Below are 24,066 nucleotides of genomic sequence, written 5' to 3'. Positions count from 1 at the left end.
ATGAATATCACTTACCCTTTATGCACTCAGAGCGTTAGAAATGTCAACTGAGTCATTCTTATGTTTGAAACTACACCGTGCAATACTCATACTTGTGCACTCATTCCTTTATTTCTATAATTAATCAGAATCCCTACTTGATTTTAGCACTGACACTATTGCTTTTATTATTTTAATTTATTAGTCGTACTAATTGTAATTTCTTTCCCCTCAGGCTGCTTATTTTTTAAGGATTCACAAACAGGGCCTATGTAAGAACAGTCGTACTCTTAAAATAAAGAGCAGATTATCCTGGACACACTTTTAGGACAAACTTTTAGAAAGCATATAATTCCTATATCAGAGGTTCAAGCTAGTTGTAATAATTAAAAAACAGAAAAAGTAGTCTACCTACATCCTTCCTACACATCTGCATATCAGGACTCTTTCTCTTAATAACTGTCAAGCGATTCTGTGATTTGTATAATATTATGAATTATTATTAGTCAATTCTGGGTATTTTTCTTTCTGAAGGCACAAAAGGAACTTCATACACTGATTCTAAATTATTGAACCTCTCAGAGAGAGAGAGAGAGAGAGAGAGAGAGAGAGAGAGAGAAAGTAAGTCTGTGCAGCATCATCTACTCATTTTAGTGAAGCAATAGTTGAACAATACAATTTTCACGTAACTTATACCTTGAAGTACTTTTCAGAAGATGATTAGTCAATGATAGTTTTCAAAAGGCATGTTATATTAGTCTTTTGAGAAAACCTTCTCATTCCATGCAAGGAAAAAAGAATAAGTTTTTATATTTTCTAGAATTTCCCTTCCTTTTGGTTCTTCTTCCAGTTCAGTATTATGTAATTCTTGATAGTAACTTGGAAATTTTGTCTGAATAAATTCTTCAACAGAGTTTGAACTAAAATCGCTAACATTTACGAAGCGACTCAACGAATTCTTCACAAGGGTTCAAGTTCTTCCTGAAGTACACAAATTAGTGCTTCCTTTTTTGAAATAGTTTTATCAACTTCTCAAGTGATAATTACACATGTACTAGAAGATGCAACTGGCTAAGGTTCTTACAGAAAATTTTTTTACACAATGAAACACCATTTACACACTGCAGCATATGCTGTGCGAACCTTTGGTCTAGTTTGGGCTTTCTTTTTAGCTAATCACTGAGTTATAACCTGTGTTAGGATTTTTAAGGGAGAAAAGGGCAACGAAGGTGCTACTTTTGATGAGCTGTTAATGAAACAAATTACTATGAACTACATACTCTTTCTCTCTCTCTCCCTGTCTACATATATATAAGTATCTCTAAAGATGCTAAGCCTAAGGACGTTTCTATTTGGAGCAGGGTTGGCTGGTTTAAACCTTGGTTTAAACCAGCTGGTTTTTTCAATAAAACCAACTGGTTTAAACCAAAAAACGAAAAATGTTCGTAAAAGTGTAAGTGATTATAAAATCTTGATGAACACACATTTGTGGGTTATCACGTTTCACTCCTGTATATTATTCGTATTGTATTCAGACCTAAATTCCCCATTTATTACCCAAAAAGATTATACTACAAAAGCAACTTTTTTTATATAAGTTTACAAATGTTTGTTTTGTGATTTTTTTTGTGGTTCTTATTATTATTAGGTAATTGCAATCAAAGAAAAATTCTAAATATTGTTTCGTTTCAATGTTTACTATTGATAAAATACATCTAAATGCCGTGCCGTACTTTTGTGTGTGTGTGTGTGGGGGGGGGGGGGAGTCATACAGACCCCACGAGAGGCATTTAGTGAAATGAGAAGTATCTTTGGTATCTATTTATATATAAATGAGTCTGAGCTAAAGTGGACTCAAATAGTTCGTATCTTTATTCACTTTTCTTACTGATATGCAAATTAAGTCGTTGTATTTCTTTAATTTGGATCAATAAAAGTCGTTGTTAACCAACTTGAACTAAATTATTTCTTCTGTACTCCGTAGTACTTCGAAATTGTCCATATGTAACTCTGTATAATGGTTTCACTTGTGCAACTATTTATCTTTTTGTCCTGAAATTACTCTTGACAGTTATATTAAGAAGCATGTAAAGATCAATACAACGTATTTTTATCAGGATTCCTTCGTGAATAAGTCGGCAGACGTATCGAATTTGTGGCCAATTAGTCCTTGTTCCAAGTTCAAATGGAGGACAATTTCTCTCGGATGTAACTCGAGAAGCAGTTTTTATTCCGCTTTAAGCTTATGTGACCCCTTCCAGCATAACCCGGCTGTTGCATAATAACATCAAAGCGAAACAAACTTATTTCTCTCCATATGTGATATGAATATATAGAGCAATTATTTAAACCAAATAAACCTGGTTTAAACCAAAAAAACCTGGTTTAAACAAAAAAAAAAAAAAAAAACAGGTTTTTTGGTTTTTTTTTAAATAAAAACCATGGTTTTTGCCAACCTTGATTTGGAGATAAAGCGCCTCTGTAGAGGTAAAACCTGCCCTTTTTTCCATATCCACAGAGACCAGTGTGGCACGCTCCGTGTTCATCCTGAACAGACTCTTTTGAAGACTAACCTCAAGCATTTTCTTAAAAAAGTCGCCTCACGGAAGCTGACACCACATCATTTTTTTTTTCTGCCTCTAAATGTTGTTGTTCCAGGTTTTAACGGCAGCCATCACATACTTCTAACAATATATATAAGACAGTTCTGTTCGCATCTTTGACTGAAAGAACAGTTGGTGCACTCGGAAATAGCGCCTGCGTCGTTTGGATCCAGAGAAAGCACTGACTGGCCTTGTCAAAATTCTCAGATCTTTAACCCAAAATGTCCGGGAAATTTGAAACAAAAGTTTCAGAATACCAGTAATAATAATAATAATAATAATAATAATAAAAAGGATTGGGGACAGAGTAAGGGAATAAAATGCCTCTGCTCCCCAAAATATAAAAGGTACTAAAAAATACTAACTCTATTTTCAACTGGAAGCAACAGTTGACTTTTTCTATTTTAAGTCTAAAATAAAACAAGTGCGCACACTTAGAAATCTTAACGCTTTCAGTACCTGGGACCAACGTCAACTACATTGTTTTTTTTAAAAAAAAAGCACGAATTTCATCAAAATATTACTTGCATACACTTATTTTGATTGAAAAGTAGGGCCACTTGAATCTCTGCTGTAGTTTCTCATGGATACTATTTCGGAAATTTAATACAATTAAAACAACAGAAAAATATAACTTAATATTTCAAACTGTGTATGAAAAATACTTCACACAAGTTAGTAAGAAATACTGGACTCGCCATTGTATGGTTGTGTTTTCTCTTATCTACATATACATCAAGCAATATTAATATTTCAATTTTCACGGGAATCTTCTTTGGGATCAATTCACTTTATTTCGCTATTTAGAGAAAATTAAGACCCACAAAGTATTTCAAAAGAACATTCAATTACACCACTGTCGATCAATTTTTAGCTTGACTTACATCTGTTCTCTAATAAGTTGAAAAGAACAACAGTCCGTAAATAGTGGTTTTTGTATTTTTACTTGTGAATCCTTAGTCCCGATGTTATAACGTATGTACAAATACTATTTCACACTAACTTTTCTTCATGGACTATTTCTTTACAAAAGTTGTTATTCAGAATAATATGTAGTTTATATACAAGGTTCGGAATTACATTTCTGGACTTTCAGCATTTGCTTGGTGTGAATAAGGAAAATGTTACTCAGGATGGGTAACCTGAAAAAGCTTTTACACTTTTTCGACCGAGCTTCCCCACCGAGAATCGAACCCAGGCCCGCAGTTATGTACAACTTTTACTTTTTAAAATTATTATTATCAGTTAAAGTAATATTTCTTCTTCTTTTAAATTCAGAAAACTCGCAATGAAAATACTAGAGGATTATCAATCTCAGTGTATGTATAACTGTAGCCAAATCCTAGTTGAATCCTAGGCGAATGAATCAAGCTAAAAATTGCTTAACAGCGATGTAATTGCGTGTTTTTTTCCTTTTTCTAGATACTGTGGGGTCTTAATTTTAATTATAGGACAATACAACAAGTAAACGCGACGAATATGAGTTGGAAGAAATTTTTCAATTTTGCGCCCACGTTTATGCCGTAGGCTAAGGAGACGGTGATGATGAGAAATGAATGAAATGATAAGACTGAAAAAAGTGGGAGAAAACGCGAAAAGAACTCCGAGGAAATCCACGCACACAGCGTTTGTCTACCTTAAGCTGTGTATTCTAAAGGAGACGGTGGTGATGAGAAATGAATGAAATGTTAGAACACAGAAAGTGGAAGGAAACGGGAGAACCCCGAAAAAACCTACGCACACGGTGTTTGTCCACCAAAAAGTTCACTTGGCGTGAGCGGGCATCGAACCAGGGACCCTACGCACCGGAGGTGAACGCAGTACCAGTGAGCCACTGCGGCTCGTAAGTTAATACTGTTTCATTTGATTTAAACACAGTGAATTAAGCCCGAAGAAAATCTAAATAAGGATTGCAATATTGATGTTGTTTAATGTATAAACGAGAAAAAACAAAGCGGTACAAACGAGAGTCCAGTATTATTAATACATTACATACCTTATAGCTTCAAATAGTAATTGTAAGTAAATATCTAAAGTAAGTATGTATTATTGTTCAACTTACAATGCCTAGGGCAGCTAAACTCCCATGCAGAGATCTGTTTGTTATAACGGATACTTGACGTGGGTTCTGCAAAACAAGAAAATCATTCATTAATTCCAACCTATAATGACCAATTAATGATAACCTCATTAGATGCTATGGGGTGCATCTTCATTTTAAAATTACAAGCTTATCTTTGCACCATTGTACCATCTCTCGTATCATCATTGTCTGTTTATGTAAATCTTGTGCAAGTTTTATATTATAGGATGATAATATAGAAGTTTCAGCCTGTAAAAAGTAACAAATGGCTGTGAACATGTCTCCAGCGAAATGTTAACATAAATCTTTGAGTTTTTACGTCCCACGGTTATGCCGACTAGGCTATAGGAGACGGTAATGATGAGAAATGAATGAAATGGTGGAATAAAGAAAGTGGAAGGAAATGGGAGAACTCTTGAGGAAACCCACGAACACGGTGTTTGTCCACCACAATGTTCACTTGCGGGAGCAGGGTTTGAACCCAGAACCCCATGCACCAGAGGTGAACGCTCTACCACTGAGCCACCGCCGCCCCAAAATGAAATATGAACATAAACTAAAAGATAATGATTACGAGTGCAAAGATAAGTTTGTAATTTTATATTTGGTCTAGGAATTAATTCGTGCGGGTGGACAAGAGATGGCGCAACGAACGGAGCGTCCCACAGTTCCGTGTATCCACACATGTGTTGCAAACCCCTGTCATCGCGTATCGTTCGTAGTATAGGGCAGTGGATTAAAGCGTCAACAACACCAGTTTGTACTTAAGTGAACATGGCGCAATTTGTGCCTGATAAAGTGTTTTTGCGGGGCGTCCTGCTGCATTACTTTAACATGCAGAAAAGTGCGACTGAAAGTCATCGTATTTTGGTGGTAGTGTATCGTGACCATGCTCTAGCTGAGCGAACGTGTCAGAAGTGGTTTGCACGGTTTAGAAGTGGTGATTTCGGCTTGGCAGACCAAGAGCGAGCTGGACAGCCAAAAAAATTTCAAGACGAAGAATTGACAGCATTGCTCGAGCAGGATTCGTGTCAAACGCAGGAACAACTTGCAGCAGCATTAGGCGTTGATCAAACAACAGTCTCCAAACGCTTGAAAGCCATGGGAATGATTCAAAAGATGTCACATTGGGTTCCACATGAATTGAAAGACAGAGACGTTGAAAGACGAAAAACCATTTGCGAATTGCTGCTTCAACGACAGAGCAGAAAGGGGTTTCTGCATCGAATTATTACGGGTGATGAGAAGTGGATCCATTACGAGAACCCTAAACGAAAAAAGGCCTGGGTGAAACCAGGTGAACCAGGTCCATCACAACCAAAACGAGATATTCACTGTGCAAAGGTTATGCTGTGCATATGGTGGGATATGAAAGGTGTGGTGTACTATGAGCTGCTGCAACCGGGTGAAACTATGAATGGAGAACGTTATCGACGACAATTAATGCGTTTGAAGCAAGCTCTGGCCAGAACACGACCAGAATGGGAGAACAGACATGATAAACTTATTGTTCAACATGATAACGCTCGCCCACATGTCGCAAAACCGGTCAAAACCTATTTAAAAAATGTCGGATGGGAAGTTTTACCCCACCCGCCGTATTCACCAGACGTTGCTCCTTCGGACTACTACTTGTTCGATTGCATGAACAACGATTTGATTGGACAGCGGTTTACTTCTTCAGAAGATATCGAAACATGGGTCTCTGACTGGATCACTTCCAAGGATGAGGACTTCTTTCGCCACGGAATCCGTACATTGCCTGACAGATGGGCGAAAGTGGTGGCTAGCGATGGACAATATTTTTCTTAAGGTATTTATGTATTTTGTGTTTGTACCACAGCTTCAATGTGTGCGTACCAACCGCACGAATTAATTCCTAGACCAAATAAATAACTTATAACTGCAACTGATGACATTTATAACAAACCATATCAACTGATAACATTTTAGCAAGAGTTAATTCTGCCAATACTGAGAGGAAGAGGATAGGCTTCACAACTGAGATTAAGTTCAGCTGCTACAGCGCATGATAGGATGGTCAGGTGTCATTCGTCCACTCTACCAACCAGTAAACAAATCCACATTGAACTTAATCGAGAAAATAAAATGAATATCGCTTCACGGTGTGAAAGTACGGTAGACTTCCAAGCTATGAGAATTCAATACTCAAACATGAAGTAGTGCATGTGTAACTACTGGTTGCAATAGATTAATAAGATCAAAGACAGAAACTGTTAAACGGGCATTGAATCTATATTAGAAAGGCAATACTCGCTATGCTTTACTATTTTCCTTACACGTCGATAAAGGCTGAGACTATGAATACATTGGACAGAACTGCTTGTCGCTTTTTATTACCATTTTTGTTCTATAGCGATAAATGCTGAAACTGGAAATGGTTAATTTTAACCACTCCCGGACTTAATACAGTGGTTAAGGGAGGAGATGGAATTACTTTTGGAAGCCGCAATCGATACGGAAAAAAAAGAACCTCTATATGTCTCTTCAATTTTGCTCTACGAAATCAAAACTGAAATTGGAAATAGTAAATTTCAACGATTTCTCGTTTTGATAGAGTATTCGAGATAGACATGTTACGTTGCCTTGAGACGCTGAATCCTTTGCTAAAAACCACTTCTGCCTATCTGTTACCGTTTTCATTTTGTGGCGATAAACGTCGAAACCAGAAATGACTAATTTCAATCCCCTCGAGTTTGAATACAAAGTTAACGGAGGAGGAACCTATTCTTCGGACGTTGAATCGAATAATAATAATAATAATAATAATAATAATAATAATAATAATAATAATAATAATAATAATAATAATAATAGGTTCATTCCATATGAAATCACCAAATTTGAAACTAAAATGTGGCTCATATGTTCTAAATTTTATTAAAATTTTGAACATGTGTTGTAATACTCAAACATAACACATCTGTAAAATGTTACAACTCTACCTCAAAGGGAACTGCTGTAGGAGCCATTCGAAATTTGGGGGTTTTGTGCAAAAAACACCTAAGTCCGCCTTCGACTTAAAGTACTGAAACCGCTAGATCTCTGGAGATATTGAAGCTATTTGAAAATGGTTTTCACTAAAACAATCGTGGAATTTGTAGCAATTAAAACATTATAGTAATGAACTTCCCAAGTGGGGTTAAGTATATGAATTTCACCATCAAAGAGAAAAAGAAAAGAAGAAAAAATAATGTCAAAATTTAGCAACTATTTCTGAAAAAGGCCTACCTAACACCAACCTCAAATTTTCAAAGTAAGTAGCTCTGGTGTTCCTCCTTAACATATAAAAAAATTAGGAGAGTGTTTTTTGGTATGTTCAAGAAAAACAAATTATGGCACAATGTAAGTTGAGGGCGGATTTAGGCACTTTTTTGCACAAACCCCCCAAATTTTCAACGACTGTTTCCAATTTTCCGTGTTGAAAATGTTTATAATTGTCAAGACTGAGGTGATTGAATAAATGAATTGTGTCAGAAATCTGAAACTTCAAGTACCATTGCTGAAAGGAGTCAGATTCTGTCATTAGTTCGAAAATCATAGACGACTATGAAAACTGTTGAAACATTTCAAACAACCGAGTATCTCGTTCGTAATGCCCAGAAGATCAGAAAGAAGTATTGTACTTTAGCCAAACCTGGTTCTAAAAAAAAGGATATAGTATTCCTGTAAACACCTTTAATTTACTCACAAAATTTAACAACAGTGATGAAGTGCCCTGAAATGCTGGATTGAGTGTTAGTAAGCATATTAATTTTATCATCAATTAGAAAGAGAATAATAATAATAATGTCAAAATTTTTCAATTATTTCTGAAAAAGGTCCACCTAACATCAACCTCAAATTTTCAAACTAAGTAGCTCTCGTATTCCTGTTTATCATATAAAAAAAATTGGGTGTTTTTGGATGCTGAAGGAAAAAAACAATTCAAGTCTCATATTATTTAATTTTCTAGTAATACGACTTGCATGGCTAAGTATGTTGCTCTACAATGGTTGATGATTCTTATGAAAATAATAATAATAAAAACAAGTAGAAACTCTTCCTTAAATGTAATTTATAAAGTTATTTTAAAACAATACCTGCCTATTACGCAGCCTATATAGTGCTGTTTGATTTAATAAAAGAAATACTGAACAATAGTGAACTATTGTTATATAATGAACAAATAACATTTATATGTTTTGCTGATTGTAAGTATTTTGAAATAGTGAGCCTAAGATCTCTTATCATCAATTTTAGAGAAGGTCTTCTCAGTAGCTTGAACTTCTTCTTCAGAAATGCTGTATTTTCTGCCAGTACTAGTTGAAATACTGGGTCTTCAATATTAATGATCCAGTTTTCGTATGGAATCCAGCATGTGTCAGCTGTTTTTGGCCAGAAAAACATTTTCGTGGATCCATGGGGATGAAGGAAATTCACATTAGTCACGATGTTCCTGTGAATTCTCAATTATTTTTCCAATCCACCATTTACTCTTCAGAAATGCATGCAATAAATTGCTCACATCAGAGATTAATGTCCTTCGATTCTGCTCAAGTATTTAGAGTGAATGTTGTCTTTGAAGAAGATAACGACTGACTTCAAGTTTCAACAGGCTGATGTGTTCATAATGAATTTCACGTGTCCCTTGCAACATTATAGCTTTTCCAGTCTCTTTTGAAGCATTGGACAAAGGTTTCCAACATATTCCAGCATAAAAAAGCGTTTGCTTATAGCTGGTTATAGTTTGACATTGGTTGTAGTTGAGAAAATTCGAAGAAATCGGCAACAGTAACACTTCGGTCATCCAGTGGCCTCTGTAAACTAGCATGTCTCGCTAGACATTTCAGCGTTTCAATTATGTCATCGCAAACAAGTTTGCCGTGACTTGTGGCAAAATAGTTCCAATCACAAGTGAGTCCAAAATCACTCATGCAGGCATAAGTTGACAAAGGGTTTTTTTTTTTTTTTTTTTAAATAGTCTTTATATCGGGCTGCTGACTCATCTCCAAAGTACATAACGTGTTTAATTTGAGGAAAACATCGTTAACATACATCAAAAGAATAACTTGGAAAACATAAAATGTAACTGTATCGTGCTTTAACATATCACTGACACAACATAATGAAACATTTGATGACAGAAGTTACAGGATCTCTTAGGATGTTGCATTTAAAAAGATTAGAATGTTGCACAGTTTAGTAGAATGTTGGCCCAGTGCTACTCTTAAACTTCATCTTCAATAATACAGGAGTAGTTTCCAGCAAAATCATCTACAATTAGGCATGAATTGTCATCCAAAGTCTCTATTGTGTGTATCTGAAGTAATCGCCCTAGGATTTGGCTATGAAATGATGCTGCGCTAATTTGTCACTTTATTCCTACCAAAATCTCAATGAAGTCGTCTGTATCTTTAATCATTGCCTCCATTTGGGTTCTGTCAGTTTGAATCCGTTGTTTGTACTTATATGTTATAAGTGAGCCAGTTCTTTTAATACATGAATGAGATACTCGGTTATTTGAAATGTTTCAACAGTTTTCGTAGTCGTCAATGATTTTCGAACTAATGACAGAATCTGACTCCTTTCAGCAATGGTACTTGAAGTTTCAGATTTCTGGCACAATTCATTTATTCAGTAACCTCAGACTTGACAATTATAAACATTTTCAACACGGAAAATTGGAAACAGTCGTTGAAAATTTGGGGGGTTTGTGCAAAAAAGTGCCTAAATCCGCCCTCAACTTACATTGTGCCATAATTTGTTTTTCTTGAACATACCAAAAAACACTCTCCTAATTTTTTTATATGTTAAGGAGGAACACCAGAGCTACTTACTTTGAAAATTTGAGGTTGGTGTTAGGTAGGCCTTTTTCAGAAATAGTTGCTAAATTTTGACATTATTTTTCTTCTTTTCTTTTTCTCTTTGATGGTGAAATTCATATACTTAACCCCACTTGGGAAGTTCATTACTATAATGTTTTAATTGCTACAAATTCCACGATTGTTTTAGTGAAAACCATTTTCAAATAGCTTCAATATCTCCAGAGATCTAGCGGTTTCAGTACTTTAAGTCGAAGGCGGACTTAGGTGTTTTTTGCACAAAACCTCCAAATTTCGAATGGCTCCTACAGCAGTCCTCTTTGAGGTAGAGCTGTAAAATTTGACAGGCGTGCTATGTTTTAATACCACAACATTTGTACAAAATTTGAAGAAAATCTAGAACACATGAGCCACCTTGATTTGTTGATTTCATATGGAATGCCCCAATAATAATAATAATAATAATAATAATAATAATAATAATAATAATAATAATAATAATAATAATAATAATAATAATAAAGCATTTCGATATCTCTTACCATTTTTCTGTGACATGTAAACAAACGGAGAAATCCGTTCTATAAGACTTCAGACACTTATGTATAGCATAGTTCGAAAATCTAATAATTGAGCATCAAATGAAAACTTTGAATTAGAGTTTCAAATCGTGCTGGTGACCACATGCCTGTACAGTAATACAAAATGGTACAGAACTCATGCATGGACGAGTCATGGGTCGCGACAAAGCACTGTAAATGCAACATACTGATTCACTTATGAAGAAAAAAAGACAGAGAAAAAAAAAAAAAAAACATTCAGCCCATTTAAGTTCATACATTATATAAGCAATTCATTAGTAACAATAGTAATAAATGTGGAGTTCTCATAAATACTGCATCTTCTCTTTTCAATTAAAGCACCGCTTATATACTCTTACAAATGAAACAAACATGCTCAGAAACAAACATGCTCAGGTAATGCTATAGTTAAAAGACACTTTTTAACTGTCTACAATCACAATAATAAATAAACCTTCAGAGAACCTTCCCATCTTTAGAATTCTATAAAAACATTGGTTTGCAAACTGACCCACGAAGAAATTGGAAACGAATGTCCATGAAGACTTACGAACGACCAGACAGGTCACAGAGGAAAGTTGTTTAAAACTAACATGTAAAGAAAGTACTCTATAACTGGATGGCAACGTTCACGGCTGGTCTAGTGGCTAGTGCACGGGATTCCGGCCGGGTTCGCTTCCTTGTGGGAGAATTAATATTTCAATGCATTACAGTAGTTCGGATTCCTCCTTAAACTATAGGTGTGAATCTCATATAGCCTCCATGCTGAAAAGAGACGCTAAACTTCAACACCATAATTTAATGTGGAAAAGCTTTCTACTACCTATTGGACACCCCATGACAGCAATATAATGACTAATGAGGAATTTGAGATCTGGGAGTTCGCAAATGTTAAGTTCGACAGTCCAACAAATAAACTTAAATAAAATATTTAAAACAAGTAAGTTTTATTTCACATTGGAAGTGATAGTTCCAGTAGAAAAATAAGGGTGGAGATGCAACTTATTCTTATTAAGAATTTCTTCTGTCCCTCGTATATATCTAGAGTGCCCCAAGAGGAAGCAGCAATAATTTACAAGAAAGTCAAAAGAAGATCTGAGATTGCATACCAAATGGTCGAGAGGTTTCGTTCAATAGTTTATGTATTCAAATTCTGTAGGAAGTTGTTGTTTTTTTTAGTGTATTCCTATTCTCATTCGGAGACAGAATATTTCTTTGAATAACTCTTAGGTAACTCTTTTTCTTTCAAAGTCAATTAGAAAGGAATATTATACGAATTACAAATCTAAAATTCGTAGCTGAAAACAAAATATTAAGTATGTTCAATATTTCATTATCTTCCGATTTGGAACGGATTATTTATAACCCGTAGTGATTCTGTGAAGCAACAGAATTGAATTGTAATACAACCGTATCTTATACCTACAAGTGTAGGGTTACTAATGCACATTGATTATAAGACATTTTCGACGCTTAAAATAAATGAATGCATACGAAAAATAAGTGTATAAGGTCCTACTTTTAGCCCACGAAGTATTTCTGCAGTGTACAAAAGCTATGGGTTATGTTTACAAGTAAGGCATTAATAGTAAGAAATCATTATAAATGCTACAGGAGCTCATATTACTGCGAAAATCCATGTGTTTTTCCTACCTTTCCTTACGCGTATATCTACCGTCGCTCACACGCCTTCCCTTATCACACAGCCTCGCTACATTGCTAGATTACTAGCTTCGCGCTGTCCTGACTAGGTTCGATAGCATTCATGTTTCTAGTGGCCACGTAAGACAGGTTGGTTTGTGTTTTCTGCATTGTAGTTTTTACGGCATATACCCGGACGCTGAGTGTATATACAAATCGTGAAAGAATTGTCATTTTTCAATCATTTCTTCTGGTGACCACATTGAACTTCATCTATGGTATTATCATATCACCCAGCGCAAATCATTTGGAAGGCAATAGGAAGTAAATTAGTGGAACATTATAATTTTTCAACAGTTATTTCGAGTGGTATGTCTGCATGCCTAGACGAAGTATTTATTTGGAAAACGGTAAAGTCCTACTAAAATGAATCTGCACCGTGAAATGCAACATATTTCTTGAGAAACACTTTCTAAGGTAATAACAGTGTATTTCAAAATAAAATTTTAACGTTTTAAAGCCTAAACATCCTGGACCTACTCTGTGGCCCTGATTTAAGTAACTTCGAGTAGGGTAAGGAAGGGAAGAGTAAAGACGAACCAAATAAGTCTGGACCCTTTCAGTGAAAATCAATCCACAGCCATTTCTTGTGCCTACGTAAAGATACCATCTGGAACAGGCGTCGTTAAGTTGACCTAATCATAAAAACTACCGCCTTAGACTAGTATTTTGAATAATAATAATACAAGAAAACAGGCCGCTACCAACAGAACACTTCTTAAGGCACTGGAATACAAGCTTTTACAAAAGAATACCGTACTGGTTTGCTTTTGGTGCACCACTAGTAAGAATGATTGAAAAATTATAATTGTTTCATTGATTAAGTTGTTATTGTCTCCCGATAGGTTTCCGCTGGGAGACATGAAAAATTCCACTTGGCATAGATAAATTCCAGAGGGCTACCAAAAATAATTGCATAAAATTTACAAGTCTTCTACAATTCGCATATAAATACGGCTTCCGGATGTGGGGCATAAAAACTACAACAAAAACAAACAAAACAAAACAAAACAAAAAGAAAAAAAACTGTGCTAGGTGGACACGCACGAATGTCACCTAACCGAGTCAGCGCAGGAGCGCAGCAGGGAGGCAGCGAGCGAGTGCGTTCGTAGGAAGCAGGCGCATCAGCGATGGCGAGTATACGGATAAACGAGGTCGTTTACAACAGCTTCCTATAAGTCACAGTACAGGCTCCGGAGGCATCGATAAATTTGGAGGAGATACTAATTCAGGTTAAATGCTGTATCGCCGAACCAATTTTAGAAAATTTATCAGATGAATTGGAGAATTTATTTTGATTTGTGAGGAAGTGTGAGTGAAAGTCAGGTGAGGGGAATGGTTGAAGTTAAGAAAATACTTGTTGTTATTAGTTGTTTTTGATGTTGTAAGTGGCACTATATGTAGAGGCGGAAGTGACTATTTGGCGGGGAGGTAGGCTTGTTATGATTTATGGGATAGGCAGTGTGGAAATGGTGCGTAAATAACAAAGATTGTTACATACTGCGTTTAAATTTTATTAAGTTATACAAATATAAGAAGTGTCAGTTGTTGAAATTGCGTGAAGGGCATGGTCCACCATACAGGTGAACAGTTTATCGTAAGTATGAAAACGAACTGAAACTACAGAAAAATAAAGGAACACCTAAGTAAACCTAATAGAATCTAACCTAATATAGTACACTTTGGTACCTTTTTGAATGGCATTTAGTATCTGCCCCAAAGCAATGCAACACATAAGCCATGCATTTTTTTTTATGACATATGAAGTGTTTTCCCACTATCTTTGTTTCTGCGTATATCGACAGCCGATGACACGCCTGTTTCCAACGGACGCAAATACTCGCTACTGCTCGGGCCTCCCTGGTGCTTACATGCCATGACTCGGTTAGTGATTAGTAAATTCTCGGGAAGATTCCCAAAAATGTGAATTTATGTACAATCACAAAGAAAATTGCACTTTATTAGTATATTATAATTTCAAAGTTAAATTTGTTTTTATATCACAGTATATTACTAGTGTTGTCCCCAAAGGACTCTTTAAAATGCATATTCTGAATGATGTTATTTCATTAATATTTTATTATATTTAGAGAGTACGCATTGATGGAATACCTTTACATTATGTTCTATGAAAGCAAATATGTTTGAGAAATGGTATAGTAAGTCCACATACTTTTACCGCGCTAAACAGTTTAAATTTACATGTAAGTGGATTTTCTAAACTTGACTCTACTATTGATATTATAAACATATTAAATTTTTAAATGTTATAAACAAATTAGGTTGGGTAACTACCAGAAGACACATGTCCCAGCATTTTGTCAACATTGGCGCATACATATGAATGTTTACAATATTTGCAAGACACTTTCCTATCTTTATAAATTTGCATGTAACATTGCCACACACAACCTTCCTCCCTGTCCATTTTTCGAAATTTCATGCGTTAATTCACATGTAAAAGAAGTCCGAGTACCTCTTCAGAAATTCGAGTTGAGTTGAGTTGATTTTGAGTTTAACGTCCCGTTCAGCAGCGAGGCTATATGAGACGTGGACCTACTGATTAACGTGGAATCCGAACCACATGAGCTCCCGCCGGGAATCGAACCCGGGTTTCAGAAATTCGAGTCAGAGAGAGGAGACAGGCCAAATTCTATTACTAACGGTGATTCAGGGTTTATTAATAGTAGTTCATCTCCATTTCTACGTAATTCTACATTACTTTACAAAATGGATACATTTCATCATTTGCAAATTAGTACTTTGCTACTTTTGGCCGTTGTTTAGCTTTGGGGGGCCAGATTTTGCACCTATTTTTTTTTTTTTTTTTTTTTTTTGCGACATTCTATTCCGATGCGGTTGTTTTATGGTTTGATACGTTAAATTATGTTACCTAGATTAAATTCAGACAGCTTTGCCGAGCGAGCGTAAGCGAGTGAAGGTGGGTTAGAGCTCCGCAGGGCACGTTGTTTTCTATTTTCGTTACAAACAATCCACTTTTTTTTTCTCATTCAAATCACTTACACTTACCTTTACGGTTTGTACAAATTCCCTACTACCCTAAAAAAAATTATGTTCGATACTTTCTTGACTACTTGAACACCACTATCAAATCATTTCTTCCGTAAATCATCATACTTTTTGCTCATTTTGACCCCCCCAACCCTAAACAATTACCTTACTTTTTAGTGCAAATGGAAATATAACTTGAAAACCACATTATTAGTTATATAAGTAATAAAAAAAATTTAAATTTTTTAACCTCCAAATTCTTTAAAACATAGAGGGAAATCATAATATATTAAAGTAAAGTAATTAGCCATATAGTTTTTATAATTTGGAAGATAAAGTAAAGAAATGGAAATAAATTCCTTCCCGAGAATTTATGGGCCAGGGAACATTCCCATTTTTTAAATTCCTTCCCACCTGGAATATTCTCACTGTCCATCACTAGACTCGGTTAGATAACATTCGTGCTATTAGGGACCACTAGCACAAGTTGGCACGTCTTATTCTCTAGTTTTTGTGCCATACGTCCATAGTGTATTTCGAACAATAATTATTATTAAGTAAGCCAGGGTTACAACCTAGTATTTTGGAGGAGAAACTAAATAATATATATATATATTGTATTATTTTCTTTTGGTCCGGCGATACAAAAGCAACAGCCTCTGGCTCACTTAGTAGTTATTACGAGTCTTTAGGAAGTATGACGAGTATAAATACAGTGTGGACGTATGACATAAAAAAAAAAAAAAAAAAAAAAGCAGTGTATAAAACACGAACCAAGTTGTAGTACTAGGTATCCGCCAAAAAGCACGAATGCTACCTAACCTAGTCGGGGTAGAAAAGGGGCCGAGCAGTAGAGAAGGGTGCAATCCTAGGGAGCAGGCGCGTCAGCGATGGCGAGTATACACACAAATGAGCTCGTTTACATCTCACAATGTCAAAATACCGGCTCCGGAGCCGTGGATGGTTCACCATCCAAACCCACGAACATGGTATTTGTCTACCGTAAAACTCACTTTAATTAGAAGGGATTAACCGAGGATCCCACAGGACATAGACGAGCACTCTTATTACTAAACCACCGCGCGGTATTATTCTTGATAGGTACAGACAAAGTCTCCCAATAGGCAGAGAACCTAATTACCAATTCGGCGACTCGTCTAAACCTATATAATTGGAACATCCGGACATCTAAATATGATAAAATACGAAAAAAAGCTTTAGTATATGATTTCTACTGAAATTTTAACAGTTCACGGTTGTTTCTTTCTTGTGTAACTCTGGTAATGGGCATTAACAGTAGAATAGCCGTCACGAACACATTATATGTAATCAATCCCCTAGTTACCTTAAATATCGTCTGCAACACTTTACCCGCAACAGTCGCCATCTTTCAGAAGTCTCCTCTCTTCTCCAAAACCACTAACGGTTAGTGTTGTCTCGGACATAATTCATGTAGGCTAAGATTATATACATTGTCTTTTGAGTAGCTCACAATGATATTTTAAATGGAAACAAAATTGTTCAAAAGTAAAGGCCCTCAATTAGGAAAAGTAGAACTCGCTATCAGAAAAAGGAAAGACCAAAATCAGGGGAAAAGTTCGGCCAATGAAAGAAGGTAAGTACCAAGATGGACGGGACTAAAATGGTGAAGAAAAGTGAAAAATGTAAAATACAAAGGAAAAGTGTGAAGGAAGAAGGAAATGTTTGAACGAGTATATGTACAAAAAAAAAACAGAGCTGTAAGTATAATGTATGTACGAAGAATGTCCCACTTGGCACCATTTCTCACACAGCACCAAAGGAATATGATTTGTACTCGAAGCCTGTCACTGACAAACTTCCCTTTTTTGCTTTACCGGAGAACTTTCTCTTTCATCAGCCAGAGGCAAAGCGAATTTATAAATTAATTTATTCTGTATACTGCATCAAAATGCTTATGCTGTCACCTACTGGTTTGAATGTACCTACTGAGGAACATGGGGCCTAATTTCGTAAGTTTCATTGTATTATGGCTTGCGTCATCGTAAAGCAATATTTGCGTTTTAGTTTGCGCTAATAGACATAGCAGTTGTAACTCTTTTCCATTTATTTATATTTTGCATTGCGAGCCACAATTCGCGTTTGCAAATATCGATACGGAATGATGCCCTTTGTACGTTTTTGCGGAAATGCTACGCAAATTGTGCGTTTTCCTTTAAGGTCATCGGTGTAGCGCTTCGTATTGCTTCCACACTTGCGGTCACAGATTTGTAATGCCTCCTAGAGTCTAATTTCAAGAAGTGGTACTTACAAGGAGACTTACGGGAGTGTCACTCAGTGATTTGAATGAAACTTTGCACACTTGTAGAACATCGAAAATTAATCAACACGTATTTTTTTTTATTTCTACAATGGTGCGGGTTTAAGGGTAGAAACCACCCTTTGAACGTTAGGGGTGGTATCGAAGCATAGACAGAAAGCAACATTTAATGTAGAAGAAAACATACTACCATGGGTGCTTTAGGACAGGTGATTGAGAATCTGACGTCAAAATTACAAAATTGAAAATGGCGGATCCAATATGGCGATAATAATTTCAAAAAGTGTTCTAGTTTGAAATACTGTACATTTAATCAAGACCATAATTGGCAGGGATTACTGCAAGGAGACTGCAGACCGATTTGAAACCCCTTTCTGTAAATATTTTAACGAGATGCATGTTGAAAAGTGCATCTCGGCACCTTTACTATTCAGGGTGCATATTTAAAGTGAGTCCTCTCTTCTCTCACTATTCAGAGTGCTTATTTAAAGTTAGTCCTCTCTCCTCTTACTATACCGGGTGCTTATTCCAGCGTCTAATTCAAAGTCGATTTTGTTATTAGATTCGTGGAGTGGTCACAATTCATGAACTTTTGAACTTATTTTAAGATCAAAAGAGTACCTCAAAATAGAAACCTTTCCTGCATGAATAACTAGCAGGATTCAGCCTCTTGACCTGTTGTTCTTTAGGCGATAGAAGAAACTTCTTGATACAATTTTTTGACATTGTCCTTTTCTACGACTATAACGTTAATTTACATCTCCGTAATAACATAACTAATATACAATCACTGATTGATAATCAGTATTCTTCTCCCAGATTTGTAAGTCTTATTAGGTATGCGTGGTACAAAAGCGGTTATTTGAAAAAAAAAAAAAAAACATATGTTTGAAAATCACATAACATTTTGTTTCAAAGATTGCGATTTGGGAACAGTTATTGTCGTAATAAGGTGTGTGTGGTGTAAATAAGGTTTATGCATCACACACATACACATTTTTTTTTTACGGAATATTATTACTGCAAAACGCTTTCTCAATAAATTCATAATTATAATAATTGAGAATTTATGAAGTTCTGACATAGTGAGAGGTGAGATGAAAATGGATATAAGCACCCCCTCACTATGTATAAGCACCCCGAATAGTGAGAGCTGCAGAAACTCACTTTAATCAAATATCATGTTAAAATAAGTACAGAAAAGGGTTTCAATTCGGTCTGCAACCTTCTCGCAATAACCCGTGCAAACTATGATTGTTCTTGGCTAACTGCATAGCATTTCTAGCTGGAAGACTTTTTGTAATTGTAATCGCCATTTTGTATTTTGTAAATTTGACGTCAGATTCTGAATCAGCTGTACTAAAACCCCCTGGCATTATGTTTTCTTCTAGATTAAATGATTGTTCTCTGTATATGTTTCGATATCACCCCTAAAGTTCAAATGGCGGTTTCTACCCTTAAACCCGCCGCAATGCCGAAATAAAAAAAAAATATGGTCACGTGTCAATTATTTTTCGATGTTCTACAAGTGTGCAAAGTTGGATTCAAATCGGTGAGTGACACTTCCGTAAGTCTCCTTGTTAGATTCTTACGTTCCTCGGATCTCCATACAATGAAAATCTATGTTCTCTTTATTCTGTAACGAATCAACATATGTATTCTCCAGTGGCGTATTTACGATTTTGTTTCGGGGGGTGGGATGGTTTCGCTAACTTTAGTCCTGTAAATGTGAAAATTCTGCAAGATATTTAATTTACTTTAATATAGTAGATAAAATTTCGAGGGGCTTAAGCCCGGAATTCCCCTAAATACGCCACTAGTATTCTCTAATAGAAATATACCATCTGGACATTAAATCCAAGTAAACATTTATTTAACATGTAGAAAACAATAATCAAATATGACAAAGTAAAAAGAACATAAAAGTCAAAAACCGACATACTACATAATGCGAGACTGGAGTCTGTAGAAAGTGTACCGTCAAAAGAATAGTAACAGAAACAAGCGGAAGAAGCTAATAAGCTTGTGCTCTTGGTCTAGCGCCGTGCCAGTTGGTCTAGTGGCTAGCGCGTGTGCCTTTGGTGTACGTGGTCTTGGGTTCGCTTCCCGGTGGGGTTTGGAATTTTAACTATCTTCGATGTTTCTCTGTTTATGTTCTTAAAGATTAATAGAAAAAAGGATGTGCACCAAAAATAATGATAATTAGGAAAATTAAAGAAAGAAAAAAAGTAGATAACGTAATGGATTCTCGTAGCAATGTTTCAACTTGGGTTCAAATCCTGTCTACGAAAACGAACTCACAGCTTTTCTCAAACGTTTACTCCAGCACGACACACCAATGTTCGATTCCCGGCAGGAGGTCAAGTGGTTCAGATTCCAAGTTAAGCAGTAGATCCAGGCCTTATATAACCTCAGTGTTGAAAGGGAGCTAAATCTAAAACAGCACGGTGTAATGTTTACTCTTGAATAAAAAGCAATATGGGAAGATGTTCATCCTAGAAATTAATTCTTCGGTATTCCGCTCAAGCAGAGACGTCGTTTTACTAGGTTGGCAACACTTACAACACAATAACCTCATATGTTGATTAGTTTAATTCTCTATGTTAGCGTAAATGTATTTGCACAGGCATCCTTTATTCCTGTAATATTGAACATTTCCATTCACTTTCCCACAGTTAGCCATTGAAGGAACTCGACATTTGAACACCCTGTATCTCGGAAACGAAGCGGCATCTGACCCACCTTTATAGGAACATTTTTTTGCTTATTTGGATGTTCGCAATCACTTGTCACTTTTGGTTAGGCATTTATGTTACACTCTGTATAGAAGTGTCTCCTCCCTGGCAAACAAAACCTATATTTACACTACTACGGGCCACGGGAATCACTGTGCAAGAAAATAAATGGTCGCTAAATGATATCTCGTATCAATGCTAACAGAGGTATCATTTTTGCGTACAGCATGAACAACATGAAAAGAATATAAAACCGGAAAATTGATATTGTTTGCCTTTTCCCTTGAAATATGGAGTTTTTGAAAATACTGAAACACGTATTTTTAATGAATAAATTGCGTTTTGAAGAGCACATTCCAACTTAAGGTATCCTAATATTGAAAAAATGAAATCTTTAAGTTTTACGCCCCACGGTTATGCCGGTAAGGCTAAAGGAGCTGTAATGATGAGAAATGAAGGATCGAGTTGGGATCAAATCAAGGACCCCTTGCGCCAGAGGTGAACGCTCTACCACTGAGCCACCGCAGCCCTTATCTTATTATTGGGCATGTTCTGAATAACGGAAAAGAAATTTATATATTTTAGAAAGTTTCCCATTTTCTGCCTAAGGAGAGGAGTTTTTAAAACATATTCATTTACCTTTAATTAAGATGTTATATACCGAATTTCACACTATTGAGTATCCTTACACTGGACTTTTATGGATAAAGACAGGAAATTTGGATATATTGAAATGACCTCCTTTTCAAATTTACGGTCGGAATTTTTAGAAACGTATTTAATTATTTTTAATTAGGAGTTTATTTACCGAATTTCATATTTTCATCTCAAACAAATCATTACATTTGGTACTTTCAAAATAGAGAAAGGGAAATTCATATATAAAAATGATCCTCTTAGGAGCAGATTTGCTTTTTGAAACGGTGAAATTTATTTCCTTACCTTTAATTAAGAGCTTATAAACAACATATGCCAAATTCCACCCTCCAACTTAAACGTATCTTTATATTCGGCACTTTCTGAATAAACAAAGATAAATTTGAACTTTATAGAAACGACACCATTTTCCCCCTTTAGGAGCGAAGTTTCGAAAAGACTGAAAGACATATTTCTTTGTTTTTAATGAAGATTCAATACGAAGAATTTTATCTATCGAATTCAGGGATTTGTGAGACATTCAATTTTTGGTAGTAAATTTATCCCTATCTTTAAAACTCGTAGGTTATATATTTCTATAAATCCTTGTAATGATATGTCATGATTTTGTGACAAAAGGAGTATTCTGACCAAATTTCAGCCAACACAGCACAACATTCAACAGCTGTCCATCGACGAATCTTTCCGAAGCGAATGATCTCTCGTTTCGGAGATGTTGAATGCTCGCTCGTTTTTTATGCAGCTACTAGGATAAGTTAATAAGTTATGTATTGACATTTTATCTCCAGTGATGATTCGCCGGAGAAACATTTCTCCTTTGTTATTATAATGGTTCAGTAGGTGGTGACAGATTCTCACACGGTTTCAGTTGTGCTCTTCATCGAGGTTTTTCCAAACCCATCTTGCACAGACTTCCTGAAAGCTCAACCTATAATGCATGACGTCATATGCAGAACCACGACTAATCTGCATATGGGTTTGCACTTCATCAGCAGTCAGTTGTCTGTTATTCAGAATCAAGGCATGGACTAGTTCAGCAATGTCATCAATTGTTGCTGTAATTGGACGCCCTGCTCTTTCCTTATCCTTGATGCTCGAACCCTTTTGAACTGTTGAATGTATTGGTAAACACTTTGCTGTGGCAACACATTGTCCCCGTATTGTGCTCAAAGTCTTCTATGAATGTCCGCTCCGGGTACACCTTCAGAGCACAACAAATGGATGAGAGAACGCTGTTCTTCTTTGGCGCACACAGAGAGTGGCGCGGCCATCTTTATTACGCAACAGTACAAAATGGACTTATATGATAACGCTGTAACCTACCACAGGCGAAACCAATGATGACACCTAACGTCTGGTGAGCTCAAGAAGTAAAATCCATTTTGCGACAACATGAATAAAGATAGACACTACGCAAAAGCGATGTAAAAAAAAAAAAAAAAAAAAAAAAAAAAAAAAAAAAAAACTAGAAGCTTTGGAAATCACAGTTAGTAGAAGAATGGAGAGAAGAAGCAGGGTCGAACTGAAAACGAACGAGGAAACATCAGCGATGGTAACTGAGAAAAGAACGATTTTAAATGTAATTGAAAAGAGGAAGGAAATATGGTAGGGACGTTGGTAGAGGAAGACTGTCATGAACGATGCGCTAGAAGGGAAGGCAGGAGAAAGAAGTCTATAGTTGATTAACGGCGTTAAACCAAAAACTGTACGTGAAGACGAGGTTTAGCTGAACACCATGGTGCATGCTAGTAGTTGGTTAGCGGAAAGTACCTTGCCAATAATGGCAGAACAACTATGATGATAATATAAACCTACTTCTAAATTTTATTAATAGAAAAATCTAAAACAATCTTTATTTTTAAAAAGTTGTATTTCGATCACTTCATTTTTTCTAAAAAAAAAAAAAAAAATGTACAAAAAATGTAAGTAGTCGAATGTTGGATCATTTGATTTTCGGAGCAACTGACGTAGGCAGCCAATACGAGATGTTAATTTTAAGTTGTGAAGAAACAGAACGACTTTCTAATTTTATTTCTCCTTTTTCCTTTTTATTTATTTATTTATTTTTACTTTCTGTCGTCAATAGGTGAAAGGAAACTGATGATCGTAAATAAATGAATTCAATATTTCAGTGGACATACACACTTCATGGCCCCTACAAATCAGAATAAACAGGAACGGGCCACTACAATAAATTTTCTCGCTCCCATTTCATAAGTTGAATTGTGTCAAGGAGCAGTTACTAAGGAAACATTTATTTACAAAATGTGAACGAATAATAAGCATTTTCGGAAAATCTTGCCCGAAGAAACTTACAATCAAAAGTAAACTGTCTCTTCTTGATTTTGTATGAGAAATTGTTTATGTTACATTCTAGGATTGTTGGATATATTTTACGAAAATAATTGAACCTGTTTTGAGAAAATTGTCTGGAAGTAACTTACTTTTCAAGAATAAATTACCCCTTAGAATTTCTAAATGAAGGATCACCTACACTACGTCATAGGGTTCTTAAGGAAATATTTATTTCTGAAACCACACAGTACAAAAAAAAATAATAAAAAAAGATTTAAATACTTCTGCAACAAAAT

The 24,066-nt window shown here is 35.7% G+C and overlaps 1 protein-coding gene across 2 annotated transcripts in view; it reads right to left on the bottom strand.

The window, feature by feature from the left end:
* Positions 1 to 17,259, bottom strand: part of Idh3b (isocitrate dehydrogenase [NAD] subunit beta, mitochondrial) — a 53,614-nt gene extending 36,355 nt beyond the window's left edge. Inside the window, exons 1-2 of one of the 2 annotated variants that reach the window (XM_081734529.1) lie at positions 17,130 to 17,259; positions 4,645 to 4,710 (exon numbers count right to left, since the gene is read on the bottom strand). In XM_081734529.1, coding sequence (XP_081590655.1) covers positions 4,645 to 4,710; positions 17,130 to 17,171 — 108 coding nt within the window. In that variant the 5' untranslated portion in view covers positions 17,172 to 17,259. Of the gene's footprint in view, positions 1 to 4,644; positions 4,711 to 16,925; positions 16,980 to 17,129 lie in introns of those variants that run through there. The other variant, XM_081734530.1, reaches the window with a different exon arrangement.
* Positions 17,260 to 24,066: the final 6,807 nt, after the last annotated feature.

The sequence above is a fragment of the Thermobia domestica genome, chromosome 12, assembly GCF_964235325.1.
Source record: "Thermobia domestica chromosome 12, izTheDome1.hap1.1, whole genome shotgun sequence".
NCBI lineage: Eukaryota > Metazoa > Arthropoda > Insecta > Zygentoma > Lepismatidae > Thermobia > Thermobia domestica.
Note: the sequence above shows the minus strand (reverse complement) of the source record. Positions and strands in the feature narration are given on the sequence as shown.